Source organism: Amblyraja radiata, chromosome 6 (assembly GCF_010909765.2).
Source record: "Amblyraja radiata isolate CabotCenter1 chromosome 6, sAmbRad1.1.pri, whole genome shotgun sequence".
Classification (NCBI taxonomy): Eukaryota; Metazoa; Chordata; class Chondrichthyes; order Rajiformes; family Rajidae; genus Amblyraja; species Amblyraja radiata.
Genome location: NC_045961.1, coordinates 29837185 through 29856117, shown reverse-complemented (window position 1 = coordinate 29856117; position 18933 = coordinate 29837185). Strand labels below are relative to the sequence as shown.

Below are 18933 nucleotides of genomic sequence, written 5' to 3'. Positions count from 1 at the left end.
TTACCTCTCTTAATTGGTTCATTGATTCCCTTGACATTCCAACTACAAAATGTTATTCCCTGACCCCCTCTTGTCATATTAACATCTTGCATATTGTTTCTAAGGTGGTCTATAACCGAGCAGAAGGTACAACACATAGAACCTGACCCTGCTCCCGAACCTCAAATAGATGAATTTAAAATCATATACATCGCTCTTCCGAACACATCTCCTTGTATCAGTCTTATTTTTCCATTCAAACATTAAGTTATAAAAATATTTAAAGTGAAAAAAGTGATAGAGTTAGTTAGTATAGGGTGAAAGAAAAAGAACTACATCTACAATTAATGTAGTTAGTGATAGCCACACTAACGTGGCTAGAATTCTAAAGACTTCCGTAGCCTTTGTAAAAAAAAAATTTCCAGCTCCGTGCCCGAAGAAAAAAAAAAGATTATTTCTAACATTCAAATAACTTCTTTGGGAGTAACAAACTTATTTACATACCCATACATACACACACACAATATACACACATATATATATATATATATATATATATATATATATATATATATATATATATATATATATATATATATATATATATATATATATACACCCATATGTATACATACATAAGCACGTAACCCTGCAGAAAAGTTCAAAAACAGCAAAAATTCACAACGTTATTATTCTCTACATATATTAATTTTTTCGCTAAATCTATAAATTTAATTTTAAATCGAAAAATAAAGAGAAAAACCGTTAAACTTTTTTAATGACGTAGGCTAATTTACCTCTTGCATATCTTCCTATATAATATAAGTATGTAATTCATTTCTACGTTAATCGAAGACTATTAATTATTAATCATTGTTATCAATCATATACAGTATTAAATTTTTATGAGAAATGTTAATGTTAATAATTTTAGTGGTAATATAGATATTTAATAAGTATTAGTTGTTACATATATAGTTAGGTATGAATATACAGATAATAATATTGATTAATAAACAAAAATACAAAGATCACGGTTTTATCCAATGTCCTCCGTCCATTTCGGTTTCCGAATGTCCTTAAAGCTCTTAAAAGAACTTTAAAGGTCCTTTTAGATCTGGCTTGACTCCTAAGGAGTAATGTAAATTCTTCAGTCTATGGTCATGTTACCAACTTCTTTGGCATATTCCAGTGCTTTTTCATGGTATGTAAAAAAGTGCTCCTTGGACTTGTAGAAGACTCTTAGTCTTGCGGGGTAAAACAAGCTGTATTTCAAATCAGGTACATTCTTCAGTATTCTCTTGTCTCAGTGAACAGCGCTCTTTTCTTGAAGACTTCTGCCGGATAATCTCGGTAAATACTGAATCTCACACCTTCAAAAAGGAGCTGTCCGCCTCGAACAATTTTCTTCATTATATCATCAAATTCATGATCCAATTGCACCTTTACGATAATTTGTCTTGGATGGGCATCATCTTGTGTACGACGTCGCTGCGCTCTATGAGCTCGACCGAGTGAAGGTTTGTGATCCAATTTTAAGGCTTTTTGTAATAGGTCTGCCACAAAATCCCGAGTGCCCATTTCCTTCTCACTTTCTTCTTTCACCCCTACAATTCTTAGATTCTTACGTCTTTGACGCCCCTCCAAATCAATACACTTATCATTTAATTTGATCACCATATCGGAGAGGCGTTGGTTTTCAATAAGGAGTCGACTTACAGTTTCCGCACTTGTCGTCGCCCATTTCTCAAGTTCGGTTATCGCTGTTCTATGTTGATCAAGTACATGATGAATGGGGTCCACCTCCGTTTTAACCTTCGTTTCCACCAAAACGAGCCTGGTTTCCAGCACTTCCATCTGATCCTTGATCTCTTCCTCCCTCGTCCTCTTCCAGATTTCCAGCATTTGTTGAACGGTAAAAAGCATTTCTGCTTTAAAATCTACCTTAAAAGAGTCAAGTTCCTCTTTAAACTTCTCTCCAAACTTCTCTCCAAAGGTTTTCATTTCGGCAGCGAGAAAGATTTTAAGATCCTCCATTTCAGACCTTTTCTGTTTCATTTTCTTCGGAGGGTCTTCCTGGGCCGTCGTTGTAACTGAGGCCGAGGCCTCTGTAGGGCCTTCCTCTTCCATCTGCGGTTTCCCTTTACCGGCTTTTTTTTGTGTCCCACGGGGGGGGGGTACGTTGTAGCGCCATACCTTAAAGTCGCGCGCCTGATGACGTCACGCAGGCAGCCGTTCAGATCGCGATCGCTGCAGGTAAGACCCGATTTTCTCCCGTTTTTAATTTCTTCGGCACGGAGCTAGTTGGCGCTGGACTCAAGCCTCCATAGCGCCACCGGAAGTCCCCACCCCTAAACTTCTGTCCCTTAATTCTGAAGTCATGTCCTCTTGTTTGAATCTTCCCTATTCTCAAAGGGAAAAGCTTGATCACATCAACTCTGTCTATCCCTCTCATCATTTTAAAGACCTCTATCAAGTCCCCCCTTAACCTTCTGCGCTCCAGAGAATAAAGACCTAACTTATTCAACCTATCTCTGTAACTTAGTTGTTGAAACCCAGGCAACATTCTAGTAAATCTCCTCTGTACTCTCTCTATTTTGTTGACATCCTTCCTATAATTGGGCGACCAAAATTGTACACCATACTCCAGATTTGGTCTCACCAATGCCTTGTACAATTTTAACATTACATCCCAGCTTCTATACTCAATGCTCTGATTTATAAAGGCTAGCATACCAAAAGCTTTCTTTACCACCCTATCTATATGAGATTCCATCTTCAAGGAACTATGCACGGTTATTCCCAGATCCCTCTGTTCAACTGTATTCTTCAATTCCCTACCATTTATCATGTACGTCCTATTTTGATTTATCCTGCCAAGGTGTAACACCTCACATTTATCAGCATTAAACTCCATCTGCCATCTTTCAGCCCATTTTTCCAAATGGCCTAAATCACTCTGTAGACTTTGGAAATCCTCTTCATTATCCACAACACCCCCTATCTTGGTATCATCTGCATACTTACTAATACAATTTACCACCCCTTCATCCAGATCATTGATATACATGACAAACAACAAAGGACCCAACACAGATCCCTGAGGCACCCCACTAGTCACCTGCCTCCAACCCGACAAACAGCCATCCACCATTACCCTCTGGCTTCTCCCATTCAGCCACTGCTGAATCCATCTTGCTATTCCTGCATTTATACCCAACAGTTTAACCTTCTTAACCAACCTTCCATGAGGAACCTTGTCAAAGGCCTTACTAAAGTCCATATAGACAACATCCACTGCTTTACCCTCGTCAATTTCCCTAGTAACCTCTTCAAAAAATTCAAGAAGATTAGTCAAACATGACCTTCCAGGCATAAATCCATGTTGACTGTTCCTAATCAGACCCTGTTTATCCAGATGCTTATATATATTATCTCTAAGTATCTTTTCCATTAATTTGCCCACCACTGAAGTCAAACTAACAGGTCTATAATTGCTAGGTTTACTCTTAGAACCCTTTTTAAACAATGGAACAACATGCGCAGTACGCCAATCCTCGGGGACTATTCCCGTTTCTAATGACATTTGAAATATTTCTGTCATAGCCCCGGCTATTTCTACACTAACTTCCCTCAATGTCCTAGGGAATATCCTGTCAGGACCTGGAGACTTATCCACTTTTATATTTTTCAAAAGTGTCAGTACTTCTTTTACTTTGAAACTCATAGTATCCATAACTACTCTACTCGTTTCCCTTACCTCACATAATTCAATATCCTTCTCCTTGGTGAATACCGAAGAAAAGAAATTGTTCAATATCTCCCCCATCTCTTTTGGCTCTGCAGATAGCTGCCCACTCTGTTTCTCCAATGGACCAATTTTATCCCTCGTTATCCTTTTGCTATTAATATAGCTGTAGAAACCCTTTGGATTTACTTTCACCTTACTTGCCAAAGCAACCTCATATCTTCTTTTAGCTTTTCTAATTTCTTTCTTAAGATTCTTTTTACATTCCTTATACTCCACAAGCACCTCATTTACTTCATGCTGCCTATAATTATTGTAGATCTCCCTCTTTTTCCGAACAAGATGTCCAATTTCCCTTGAAAACCAGGGCTCTTTCCAATTTTTACTGTTTCCTTTCAACCGAACAGGAACATAAAGATTCTGTACTCTTAAAATTTCCCCTTTAAATGTCCACCATTTCTCTTCTACATCTTTCCCATAAAACAAAATGTCCCAGTCCACTCCTTTTAAATCATCTCGCATCTCATCAAAGTTAGCCTTTCTCCAATCAAAAATCTCAACCCTAGGTTCAGTTCTGACCTTCTCCATAATTATATTGAAACTAATGGTATTGTGATCACTGGACCCGAAGTGCTCCCCAACGCATACCTCCGCCACCTGTCCCGTCTCATTTCCTAACAGGAGGTCCAGCACTGCCCCTCCTCTAGTAGGTACCTCTATGTATTGCTGCAAAAAACTATCCTGCACACATTTTACAAACTCCAAACCATCCAGCCCATTTACAGAATGTTTCCCAGTCTATGTGTGGAAAGTTGAAATCTCCCACAATCACTACCTTGTGCTTACTACTAATATCTGCTATCTCCTTACATATTTGCTCTTCCAATTCTCGTTCCCCATTTGGCGGTCTATAATACACCCCTATAAGTGTTGCTACCCCTTTCCCACTTCGCAGTTCCACCCAAATAGCCTCCCTAGATGAGCCCTCCAATCTATCCTGTCAAAGCACTGCTGTAATATCTTCCCTGACTAGCAATGAAACACCACCACCTCTTGCCCCTCCAATTCTATCACACCTGAAGCAACGAAATCCTGGAATATTTAGTTTCCAATCACAGCCCTCCTGCAACCATGTTTCACTGATCGCCACAACATCATACTTCCAGGTGTCTATCCAGACTCTAAGCTCATCCACCTTTCTTACAATGCTCCTAGCATTAAAATATGCACATTTAAGAAACCCCCCGTCTCTTCTTCTCTGTTTATTTCCTTTTTTTTCCTTCTCCTCTTGTGTCCGAGTGCTTCCCTTTTCTGCTTCCTGCCTCCCATTCTGTCTACTAGCTTTCTCTATTTGAGTCCCTCGCCCCAACCATTCTAGTTTAAAGTCTCCCCAGTGACCTTTGCAAATTTCCCCGCCAGGATGTTGGTCCCCCTCGGGTTCAAGTGCAACCCATCCTTTCTGTACAGGTCCCACCTTCCCCAAAAGAAGTCCCAATGATCCAGAAACTTGAATCCCTGCCCTCTGCACCAGTCTTTCAGCCACGCATTTATCCTCCACCTCGCTCCATTCCTACTCTCACTGTCGCGTGGTACAGGCAGTAATCCTGAGATTGTTACCTTTTTGGTCCTTTTCCTTAACTCTCCTCCCAACACCCTAAATCCTCCCTTCAAGACCTCTTCACTTTTTTTACCTATGTCATTTGTACCAATATGTACCACGACCTCAGGCTCCTCTCCCTCTGATTTCAGGATCTCTTGGATGCGTTGAGACACGTCCGAGACCTTGGCACCAGGGAGGCAGACCACCATCCTGGTCTCCTGACTGCGTCCACAGAAACGCCTATCCGACCCCCTAACAATAGAGTCCCCAATTACTATTGCCCTCTTCTTTTTTTCCCTACCTTTCGGAGCAACAGGGCCGGTCTCTGTGCTGGAGGCCCGTCCGCTGTTGCTACCCCCGGGTAGGCTGTCATCCTCATCCGTACTCAAACAGGAGTACTTATTTGCAAGGTGTACCGACATTGGAGTACTCCCTCGTTCATGCCTCTTCCCCTTGCCCTTCCTTAGCGTGACCCACATGTCTCTCTCCTGTGGTTTTGGAGTGACCACCTCCCTATAACTCCCCTCTATGACCTCGTCACTCTCCCTGACCAGACAGAGGTCATCGAGCTGCTGCTCCAGGAACCTAATACGGTCCCTTAGGAGCCCCATCTCTCTGCACCTGGTGCAGATGTGGACGTCTGGAGGGCCATCCACCACCATGACCTCCCACATCTGACATCCAGAACAGTACACTGCTCTGACTGTCATTCTCTCGCCTTACCCTGGATCCGATACCAGTATAATACAATAGAAACTGCTGGTAGAAATCAGCAGGTATCTGACACAAACAGCTGCTCCCTCTTGCCCTTTAAACTGCACCTGAGGTTGCACCCAATCAGCTGCTTCCTCTAGTCTGCTTCCACCAATCAGCGGCTTCCACCAGAAACCCTCCCTATGGAATGTGGAACGTTACGGGATTTGGTAAGCCCTGACCCTCCTCCACTGTCTCCAACGGTCCCGGGCCTCTGAAAACAAGCCCCGTGCCCGATTTAAGTACTCACCGCCCTGACCCTCCTCCCCTGTCTCCAACGGTCCCGGGCCTCTGTGAAAACAAGCCCCGTGCCCGATTTAAGTACTCACCGCCCTGACCCTCCTCCCCTGACCCTCCTCCTCCTGAACCTGATCACAACGATTGTTAAGCAATCTGAGCTGCAGCTTACTGAATAGCTTCTTAAACAAATATTTTATTTTCCTTTTATTTTGCTTATTAAAGCTTCAAAAACTCAAATGATTGTTTTAATCATTTCTTTCATGCTTTGTGAAAAATCCTGGCTAAGCATTTCAAAGTCATTTTATCCAAGTGCTCCTTCGCCTGACCTTGATAGATTTTAGAATATTCCTTTCTGCAGTCTAAGTGGTCAATGGCACTCTCTCTTTCTCTCTGTCTCCTTTTAGAATTTAGATACAGTGTCTGGGAAATTAATTGACCTTAATGCCTCCTATGACAAAAACATTCTATAATTGAGACCGTAAACTCTCAACAGCCGTGGTTGCTATAACAGTGCATTGGAAATGTTACCACATTTTAACCACTCTGTTCTTAATGACTAAACACCACATTGGAGAATTGGGAACATTAAAATAATTGCACCTATTATCTCCAGATCAATGTCTTCAAATCCACTTTAGAGATCATCGTCTCCAACGGATTTGTCAACTTATTATATACCTATACGCTTGTTAGATAAATAGAGAGTGTTTCCCTAAGCTGGTGGTTGAAGAGCACAGTGAATCTAATCAAGCCTCGTTTTTCACTCAAAGGAGCTGATTTTGTTTAGAACGCCTTCAATACATCTCTTCCTCCCTCTGTACATCTTTCTCTCCCTCCCGTTTTACCTTATCTGACCCCATCCCATTCCCTTCCCTCAGCTCACTCCGCACTCCCACTTCCAATTCCTTTCTCTGCACCATTTGTGAATGCATAGTCTTTTACTCAGAGTAGGGGAATTAAAAACCATAGGACATAGGTTTAAGGTGAGAGGGGAAAACATTTATAGGAACCCGAGAGGCAATTTTTTTCACACGTGGGCTATAGGTATATGTAATGAGTTGCCCGAGGCATTAGTTGAGGCAGATACCTTAGCATTTAAAAGATATTTGGACAGATAAATGGATAGGAAAGGTTTTGGAAATGGATAGGAAATGGATATTTGGACAGATAAATGGATAGGAAAGGCCAAATGCAGGAAGGTGGGCCAGCATAGATGGGGCAGGTTGGGTTGAAGAGCCTGTTTCCGTTCTGTATGACTCTGACTATGATCTCTCCACATCATTTCCCCCATGCATTCTTCCCCTTCTACTGAAAGATCAAACCTTTTCCTTTGCCAATATTCAAAACTATTGCTATTCTATTTTTCTTTTAGATTCGGATTAAAACTGCTATTAACATGATTTTTAGTTAAATTACCTCAACAATTAAGGTTTAAGAAGGAACTGCAGATGCTGGAAAAAATTGAAGGTAGACAAAAATGCTGGAGAAACTCAGCGGGTGAGGCAGCATCTATGGAGCGAAGGAATAGGTGACGTTTCGGGCCGAGACCCTTCTTCAGACTGATAGGCTTGGTGATCGCTTCCTCCAACACCTCCGCTCAATTCGCAATAACCAACATGATCTCCCGGTGGCTCAGCACTTCAACTCCCCCTCCCATTCTGAATCCGACCTTTCTGTCCTGGGCCTCCTCCATGACCAGAGTGAGTTCCACTGTAAATTGGAGGAGCAGCACCTCATATTTCGCTTGGATAGTTTGCACCCCAGTGGTATGAACATTGGCTTCTACAATTTCAGGTAGTCCTTGCTTTCTCCCTATTTCCCCTCCCCTTCCCAGCTCTCTCATAGCCCACTGTCTCCGCCTCTTCCTTTCTTCTTCCCACCCATACCCACATCAGTTTGAAGAAGGGTCTCGACCCGAAACATCACCTATTCCTTGCCTCCATAAATGCTGCCTCACCCGCTGAGTTTCTCCAGCATTTTTGTCTACCAACAATTAAGGTCATCGTTTTAAACACTCAATGTCCCCAATTATAACATTATACTGTTGATATGAATAATGAACATAACTGACAAAAGTTTTTTTTGGAGATTTTCATTGATATATTAGTGTTGTATTTTTTCTATCTTTATACCATGCTTTTACATTATTATTATTACATTTTGAAATCCACATTGAGTTACTTCTTAAAGGTTGGAAGCATTCCTTAAGGCATTGAAAGCTCTTGATAAGTTTAAAAAAGAGGGCTGTTTGATTTTTTGATTTGATTTTTTTTTCTGTCTATGTGTGTCATTGTTTTGTAGGTGGATAAGCTTCATCAGCAGTTACAAGACTTTGAAAACTCTCATGGATTAATGATACAGAAGTATGAAGAGCAGTTTAATTCATTGAAGTCCGATGTAAGTTGAATATGTTCTTTATTAGCAAAGTTCGTTCACAGTTTTGAATATTGTTTGCTGTAGTTACAACTTTTTTATTAACCATTTAACAACTCCTTACATAGCCCAAAGTGCAAGCATCATAAATTGCACAACTGTTTTTACAGAAACCTCTGCATAGGAGCATCTGACCATATTACTGAAGAATCTCTGTGGGCCTATTCAACAAAATATATGTCTCCTGTGGGCATTGCTCTTCACCAAACTGTCCAGGGCCTTTTAACCAGCACCATGTTCTCATTACTGGAGCATCCATTTATTCATTAGTAAAACGTTCTTACAATTGGAATTGATTTGATTTATTATTGATTATCACTTTGGGAGCTGGGTGCAGAGAATACACCTAGTGGGCTAAAATGCCACCAACTGTATGAATATGCAATAGCCCAATAGAGAATGCTTCACTGAAATGAACAAGGTTAGTTTCCATATAACTTTATTCAGAGATATCCATACATGGGCGGCATGGTGGTGCAGCTGTAGAGTTGCTGCCTTACATCGCTTGCAACGCCGGAGATGCAGGTTTGAATCCGACTATGGGAGCTGTCTGTGCAAAGTTTATACGTTCTTCCCGAGACCGCGTGGGTTTTGTCCGAGATCTTCGGTTTCCTCCCACATTCATGACGTACAGGTTTGTAGGTAAATTGGCTTGGTATAAGTGTAAATTGTCCCTAGTGGGTGTATAGGATAGTGTTAATGTACAGGGACCACTGGTCGGTGCGGACTTGGTGTTTCCGCGCTGTATCTCTAAACTGAACACCAGAGAACTTTATCCTGGCAATGCAAAGCTTTCTATTGGCCTGGATTTATTATCATGAACTGCAGAAGATCAACTTCAAAAACAACCTCAATAAAGAGCCAACAGTGCATTGAAAGTCATCAGTTCGCATGGATATTTGTGCCAACTTAGAAAATAAAAAAACTGCCAATAGTCAAGCTGAAATCTAAAATTGCTTTGCGTGTGAAAATATTATGTTTTGTATGCACAGCCCTTCTTTAGTTTATAATTGGAAAAACTATAAGTTAATTCTGATGTTTCATGCAGATATTTATGGGAGAAATTTAGGATATCTAGGTGTATCTCCACACTCGGAACATAAACATACATAATATTTAATGGTGAATATGTTTGTATTTAAAATTGAGGGATTATCGCTGAACTAAATGGATTATCACATCTGATTATCTCACTAATGACTTTTGCACATCCTAGCACTCCACGTCCAAAGAACACGGCATAGAATTACATTCAGAACAACCAATATATGCCAATATTTATGCACCATTTGAGTGTTTTCCATTTATGCAACATTATCATCATAACTCAATCTATCCTTATTTGACTTTAAATGCATCAATATTGTTTGCCTCACCACCTTTTATGATAGCAAGCTCCATATTTTTATAATTTTCTGGGTAAAGTAAGTAATCTTTGATTTCCATGCTTGATTTCTCATTGATGCACTGATGATCTGTTGTTTTGCTCTGGTGGTAATGGGAAGAATACCGATTGATGTTTCTGTAGAGTGTGATCTGAATCGGGTTTAATTGTGCTACTACATGAAGATACATACGTGAATAATGGAATAAAACTCAATGGTGTATAGTCCTTGTTGCACGGATATCAGATACAATGATTTGTTATTGTATTCTTTAGCTCTATCAGTTGCATAGCACCTACGAAAAGCTGCAAAAACATCAACTAAAGCAAGCCAAGGAGACATTCAAGGTAAATCTGCAGATGGGTTGTGTGTTTGGAGCACGTTAAGCTCTCCAAAAAGTTGGACTTTTTTATTTCTATGCAAGGAGTATTGGTGGAAAAAGCGGATGGACTTAGAATTTAGATTGATGCTTGGGATTACAATGTTGTGGTGTTTAAACGTGGTTGCAGGAGGGACATGACTGGCAGCTCAATGTCCCAGCATTTTGATTGTTTCAGACATGATCATGAGGTAGGCAAAAGAGGTGGAGGAGTTGCATTACTAATCAGGCAGACTGTCACCATGGAACCCAGAGAACATACTGGAAGGTTCATCTGCTGAGACTATATTATGGGTGGAGCTTCGAAATAAGAAATGTGCAAACACTCTAATAGGATTGTACTACAAGCAGGGAACAGATTACCGAACAATGGCAAAGCAATATGGGTTGGCTAAGTGGAGGGGTTTTTTTTCTCAATATTGACTAGAACTTGCTCAATGCCAAAAGCTTTAGAAAGGGCAGAATTTGTTAGGTGGATCCAAGAGGGTTTTTTGAAATAGTATGTGGGAACAGACTGAATCTTGTGTTGTGAAATGAGCCTTGTCAGGTGATCAGTGTTTCAATGGAAAAGCATTTTGAGATAGTGATCACAAGTTTTAAGATTGTTTTGAATAGGGAGAAGGCTGGACCTTACGATAAGATGCTATACTGGAGTAAGGCAAAATACATTGTTCTTCGGCAGAAGCTGGTGGTGGTGGTACACTGGGAGCAATTGTTATTGGGTAAAAGTCCACATCTAACATTAGGAGTTGTTTAAAGGCTGGTTGATCGATGTTCAGATTTGAATGTTCCAATAAGGTGGTGGGATAAGGATGACGAAATAAGCGAACCTTGGATGACCAAAGAGGTTGTCAGTGGTAGGGAAACTATTGGAGAGGATTCTTTGGGTTAGAATTTGCTCCTATTTGCATGAGAATGGATTAATTAGGGACAGTCAGCATGGCTTTGTAATGACATAGAAAATGCATCAATAGCAGGAGTAGGCCATTCGGTCCTTTGAGTCAGCACCGCCATTCAATATGATCATGGCGGATCATCCAAAATCATATCCCGTTCCAGCTTTCTCCCCATAGGGAGAAATTGGTTCAGGTAGCCCAAAGACCTGTATCTAACTCTCTCTTGAATACATCAACATGACAGGTCATGTCTAACTAACTTGATCACATTTTTTGAGGAGGTGATCAGAGGTGGATGTTTTGTTTCGTTTAGAGATACAGTTTAGTGGAAACAGGCCCTTCGGCCCACCGAGTCCGTGCCGACCAGCAATCCCAGCACATTAACACTATCCCACACACACCAGGGACAATTTACACTTATACAGAGCTAATTAACCTACAAACCTGCGCGTCTTTGGAGTGTGGGAGGAAATCGAAGATCTCAGAGAAAATTCATGGGGAGAACGTACAAATTCCGTACAGTTCGGTCTTCATGTTCGGCACAGACATTGTGGGCTGAAGGGCCTGTTTTGTGCTATACTGTTCTATTTTCTAAAGTACTTTGCTTCAGATCATGAAGTTATGTAATGATTTGGATTGAGTCATCAAAATCATTCTAGTTGAGTCTTCATGTTAATTTCCCACTTCTTAACTGGAGTAAACTTGTAGCAAAATCTCTTGCAGATGGCTCACCTGTCAATCGCAGTTGATGAAAATATCCACCTAACAGTAAACTAACACCTCCCATTAATTTATTGTTGCATTTAAAATGTTGCAGCATTCAATGCTGCTTTGTGAGCAATGTTTTCGATGTTTTGCCTTTGCAGTTCCCTGACCACTGTTGCATGTTGCGGTCTCCACATTTGTTGAGGGAGTTTTAAAGCTGAATGTGCAGTTTTCCTCCTTATCAAAAGTGATGATGCCACAGCCAGGAAAATCTTTTGTTTACTAACCTTAGCACAAAGTAGATGAATAAGGAAAGTTTATCCCCTCCATCAAATGCATCATTGGTCATTGGAAATAACCTCTTTAAACGTATCTATGCAATTTCTTTGACATGCCACAAAATGGTTCTTTTTTTTTGGGATATATTTGTCCAACTCCTAGCTGATTTCCTGCAGACATGTGGTACACAAATTTTCAGTTTTTCTTTATGGTTCAGGCAGAACAAAAGTATTTGGATCAAGGTCATCCTGCAGACCTCTGGTAATGGATATCTGTCTTGTTCAATTTGGACACCTTTTAAAAAGCTAGTGCTCATCCTCTTTGGTTCACTTGTTATACTTCATATAGTTTATTTTGAGTTCAATGCATCACAGGGACCATGTTTGATGCATTTTTTTTATTTATTGTGGCAATGAATATTATATCCTCACTGGGGCCAGGAAGCTCTGCATTGATGATGTTATTCACAGTGTCAACATGAAGCTTATTTTAAAGCTAGAGCAAGAACTCCAAAGATCTTATCTTTGTAAAGTGACATCTTCAGTGAATTTAATTTTGTAATTAATCAAGTAATTGTCCATAATTACTTCTTCCCATACATGGTTAAACATAGAAAATAAGTGCAGGAGTAGGCCATTCAGCCCTTTGAGCCATTCAATATGATCATAGCTCATCATCCAAAATCAGAACCCAGTTCCTGCTTTTTTCCCCATATCTCTTGATTCAGTTAGCCCTAAGAGCTAAATTTAATTCTCTCTTGAAAACATCCAGTGAATTGGCCTCCACTGCCTTCTGTGGCAGAGAATTCCACGGCTAAAGATATTGCAGGTAAATATGATGAAAAGATCAAAAAGGCCATAAATGCCTTGCATAAATGGTCGCATCATTGTGTGCTCATAGATGTAGCAAGGCCCAGCAGTGAAAGTGGATGGAAACATAACTAATTGATCAACATTAGAAGTATAGCACCCCTTTGAAGCATATTATTTTCAACTTGAAGCTTTGGTTTTATCATAAGAACAAATCTCACTCAATTTTCTGTGCAAATATCAATCACAAGCTGCAAGAAAACGTTGTTGCATTGGGAAAAGATTGAAATGTTCAGTTCTTGCGTCATTCTCTGTGCATAAAAAATCTATTAAGATTTTCATTTGAGTAGATTATTCCAGAATGTTGTCTTAGTTCCAAATTTGTATCAAATATATTCAAAATTATATTCATCACCTTGTCATAAAATAATAGAATATTGCAGAGTGTCATATGAAAGATGTGGTCCAGCAATTCTTTGTATTATCCCACAAATGTAGAACAGGTGCACAACCTTTTATCCGAAAGCCTTGGGACCAGACACTTTTCGTAATTCGGAATTTGTCGGTCTTCGGAATGGAATTTTTTTAGCGTAGATTTTAATGGCTGGCTCAGTGGTAGAGTGCTCGGCTCATATCCGCAAGGTCGCGAGTTTGCGCCTTGATCCCGGCAGTTCCTCGGTCGCGAGTTTGAGTCTTCAATGTATTTTTTTCTTGCAGAATAAATGTCTGTATGAAATGCAGTGTGTTGAATGAATTCCTGAATTTGTAAATGTGACCGCAGCATTGAATCACCTCTCGCACTCATGTCACCCTAGCGGGGCTACATGCCCTTAGGCGGCCTAAGGCGACATTTTCACACTCTTATATCCATGTGCAGCAGAGGCGACGTGCGTTTGGCGCCAAACGTGAGCTTTGGTGAGCTTTGGTGTGCAGACGACATCCTGGAAAAAATGTCCGGTTTGTTCCAGGTAGGCGATATACCCTCCTGGGCAATATACCCTCCACTTCTCTTTTATGAAGGGGATTTAGTTCCCCTTTCTTCCAGGACCGACCGGAGGTTCCGCTGTCACCTCTGCGGGCCACCCTCGGTGAACGCTCACTCAACTTTGTCTTGGGATTCCTACTCTCCCGCGCAATGTATCCTCACCTTCTCTTTTATGAATGGGGATTTAGTTCCCCTTTCATCGAGGACCAACCGGAGGTTCCGCTGTCACCTCTGCGGGCCGCCCTCGTTGAACGTCCTGTCTCCCTGTCTCTGGGATAGCAGGGGGCGATCAAACAGCACAATACCCCCCTCCCCCTCCAACTCCAGAGGAATCCGCTACCCGATGGGCCGCTACGGCGACAAGTGGCAGTTCGCCCACAGCCCGAGCTGCGCGACCCCAAGAACAAGACGTACCTTGCACACCATCAGCTTCTCCCCATACGGGGAGCGTGTTCCTCTGGAGTTGGAGCGGGGCTGGGCTGGAGTTGCTGATCTGGGATCTCCGTGCTTGCAATGGGCCTGGGGGTCGGTGTCCCGATGAGGGGGCACAGCTCGGGCTGTGGGCGAACTGCCACTTGTCGCCGTAGCAGCCCATCGGGGAGCGGCTTCTGGTGGTCCTGATGTCTCCGGCCAGTTTGCAGTTTTCCTCTGGAGTTGGAACGGGGCTGGGCTGCTGCTGGCTGTGGGTCTCTGGGATCTCCGTGCTTGCAGTGGGCCTGGGGGTCGGTGTCCCGTTGGTCCTGACGTCTCCGGTGATTGGCACTGACCTGCTAGCATCGCCGACATGAAGACAGTGCATAGCCCCCGTGGCGGTGCAATGGGCGGGGAGCTGGAGAGGGGAGGGAAGGGGTCACACACATGGCCGGGAAGCAGAGGGGTGTAGGTGGGGTGAAACTGAAGGCAGCAACAATCTGCTGCTGCTGCCTGCCCGCTGAGTTAAAAAGTTCCCACGCAAGATTCACGATACACTGTGTATCGTGAGTCTACCGTGGGAACTTTTTAACTCAGCGGGCAGGCAGCAGCATATTGTCAATTATTAACCCTCCCGCGCAATATACCCTCACCTTCTCTTTTATGAATGGTGATTTAGTTCCCCTTTCTTCGAGGACCGACCGGAGGTTCCGCTGTCACCTCTGCGGGCCGCCCTCGGTGAACGTTTTCAAGGACCTTTCTTCAAGGACCGAAAAAATGTCCGCTATTCGGAGGTTTTCGTTATTTGGATCTTCGGATAAAAGGTTGTGCACCTGTACTATGTCATCATAACCAGCCACGATGAGAACAACTTCTGGCCATGGATGCATTGGATGTTCTTTCATGTTCTCCAATGTATGATTAATATTGTAACATTTGTCAGTCATGTTTTCAGTTGCATTTAATGGCTCCGTTCTTAATTGTTGGTATTGTGGCAGCATCTCTTGCAAATGGAAAAGTATTTATTTGGGTATTTCATATTTTGTGGTTTCATATAAATTTTAAATTCACTGATGATGTTACTTTACAAAGGCTAGATCTTCGGGGTTCTCTCTCTGGCTCTAAAATAAGCTTCATGTAGACACTGTGAATAGCATCATCATTGCAGAGCTTCCTGACCCCAATGAGGATCCAATACTTATTGCTTCATTGAAAGAAAACACATAGTACATGGTCACCATTTTGCACTGAATCCAAATATACGGGTGATCAGTGGTCAGCGTGGGCTGAAGGGCATGTTACCATGTTGTATATCTAAACCAAAATACCTCCATATTAGTACCACTTGCATTGTTATGCTTGTATTGAGCCTTGTCTGTGCTATCACCAATGAAATAGTTTTATACATATTTTAGGTTTGTGCCTGTCGGTGCCTGAAGACTATGTATGCGCTGGAAAAGCTAACCTTTTATTTTGAAAAATGGGATTATATTTGCCTCTCTTAGATCTTTGAACACACCAAATTATAGTATTTGGAAATATAAATTGTACTTTTTAATATTTTCTGAAAACATGAAGTGTTTGAAGTATAACAGTAAATACAATAAATGGAAATTTATCGAATCAAAACTATTGGCATAGAAGCATATTCAACATTTTCCAGGTTGCCAAATGCAATTTCTCGCTGCAACTTTCCTTCTACAATCAATAAGTTTGCTCTACCTTCTTCGCTTTGAGCCTCCTGCTGCCATCATACCTCTTCTGTCAGCAAGTTGGGAATTAGCTCTTTCTTCTACAGCTTGAATCTTTTTTACTGAAGCCTTGGCAATGCACAGTCATTTCTGTTAAATTTGGTAAGAAACCTTCCTCTCTTTGTGATAATTTAGGGCAATTTTTACAGTTTAGTAAATCTTCTTAAAACATATTGATGCAATGTCACTAGCAGTACATGCTGTATGTATACCAGTCGAACCAATGTTTATCTTTTAAAAAAATATATTGAAATTCTTTATGATTTTTGTTTTCAACTTGTTCCTGAGCTATATTCTCTGCAGAGCACAAAGTGCCATGAGTGTTCTCTCTTGAGTATTTTGGGCACAATCAACAGGATTAGCTTCAGTAAAATATATTCTGGCAATTGTCTAAATGCACACTTAAGTGAACCGTCAAAACAAAATTTATCTTTTTTTATTACATATTTAAATCCGGGGTGATTTTAAAAATTAAATTTAAACACGATTGCTAATTGATTTACGCGTTTGAAGAAAAAAGGAACAGCCCGAATTTCAACACCTTATTAATTTGAAGTGGAAAAGTTCAGGAGTTTTGGACCGCTTAATTCTAAAGTAATTTTTGACTGTGCCAACATTCATATCTTTAGATTACAGCTCTTGCCAACGAACCACTAAAAAGTTACCAATTTTAAATTGAAAAAATAATGGTAAAATAAACATGGGTACAAACCAAATAGTAGAGCAAGAATATGTGTTGGTGACATTGTGTAATTTGTTTATGAACTAATTCTATTATAGATAGGGAGAAACAGTATTCACTCTTTATTACCAAGTTTTTAAGATCAAAACAAGTTTATTTTTATCCTGCTGAGAATTTACATTTGACATTTTTTCCAAAGCAACAGCCCCAAAGTTCTGATGCCAAATTGAATAATTGGAAGCAGATAGAAATATGTGAATCAGAAATAAAATATCTGAGGACTTGTGTGGCTTGTGCTCAGGAGACTATCAGGAGTGATGAGGCCAGCATTGAACAAATGAAGAGTACTATTGAGCAAAAGACTACACAAGAAGAATTGCACCAGGAGGAGCAGCAAAATCTCTTGGAAAAGATTAAATGTTACCAGAAGAGATGTCAGGTATGTGAAGTTAGAAATAAGCGTGAGTTGAAATGTGGTGGTAAAGTTAAGTAGTTTTAATTCTTGAACAATCGCAACAAAGGTGTATAAATATCTTAGTAGCCTTTAAACAAGATTGAGCCAAGAGGTTTCCCAGAATTTGTTACATTATTTATGTTCTGTTTTCATTACCATTAGATGATCGATGAAGCAGAGACGATAGTTATGTATTTAAGCCCATACAGTCAAGATAGTTTAATCTGTATAATTCCTTCAAAATCTTCAAATTATTTGATTTGCCATTGATGGCTCAAACGCACTTGTGTGTCTCCTGTGACGTATAATGAGCACCACCAGCAGTAACGACGATACAATTCTGTCGTTTACAAGTCACATCTAAGTATAACATGCTTGGAGTTCACATTCTAAAAAATAATTAATCCAATGTTAATGGGGGGGAAGTATAACAAACTCAAGGTGTTAATTTCTTAATCAAAAGCAATGCATGATATTTTGTTTCTACTTCCTTTTTTGGGTCAGAAGGAGTTTATTTTTCTAACTATGTACAATCAGATATTTTAGAAAAAATAGCTTGAAAATGGCAATAAAGAACATTTTATAAAAATATTCTGACCATTTCTCCCTTAAGTTGTTGGATTTTGATTATATATTCTGAAAAGTGTTTGCTTTTCATAGCTAAACTGGCTACATAGCGATTTACAATTTTAAATCCAAATGCAACATTTACTAGATGCACAGTAGCACACTTCGATTGTATTCAATTTGTCAGTTATACTCCAGAGTGAATTCAGCATTGACAAAAATTGTATATTCAAGAGATAATCGACCCTACAGTTAACTGTACATGAATGTCTAGATTTTAAACTTCTACATGTGCATTTATTGCAAAGCAATTGAATACCTATTATGGGTCTGTGTACTTTCCAACCAAGCTGCAGGCCTGTCTTCAGTTTCGGTTAAAATACCAGGCTCAACCTTGTTCCCACTGACAGCCGTTGTTTATATTTGACAATGTAACAATGATTTTTTTTAAACTGCAGTTAAACATTTTCTTCAAATTGTCACCACCAATAGTAGTAGTAGTTCCGCTAGAATTTTTTCTCCAAAGTTATTGTGTATGACGAAGTATATTGTATTTATTGTAAGGGTCCTAACCCGAAATGTCACCTATTCTTTCGCTCCATAGATGCTGTCTCACCCGCTGAGTTTCTCCAGCATTTTTATCTACCTTGTATTTTACAAATTCTTGTTGAAACATTATCCGAGAAAGTGAAAATTTGTTTCTGTGTTATTTTCTTCCCTCCACCTTTCTCAATTCATTGAAGGATACTAGATCTTTACAATATATTTTCCTAGAGCAACAAAAATCTGTTGTTTGTTTTCTTTAACCTATTGCCTGTCAAAGCAAGATTTCCATTGGATGTAGCTAGTATTTGGGCTAGAACCACTGAAAATAGTT

The 18933-nt window shown here is 40.4% G+C and overlaps 1 protein-coding gene across 2 annotated transcripts in view; it reads left to right on the top strand.

The window, feature by feature from the left end:
- Positions 1 to 18933, top strand: part of deup1 (deuterosome assembly protein 1) — a 96309-nt gene that overhangs the window by 30830 nt on the left and 46546 nt on the right. For both annotated transcript variants that reach the window (XM_033022425.1, XM_033022424.1), the window contains exons 4-6: positions 8622 to 8717; positions 10414 to 10485; positions 17235 to 17474. In XM_033022425.1, the coding sequence (XP_032878316.1) occupies positions 8622 to 8717; positions 10414 to 10485; positions 17235 to 17474 (408 nt within the window). The remainder of the gene's footprint in view (positions 1 to 8621; positions 8718 to 10413; positions 10486 to 17234; positions 17475 to 18933) is intronic.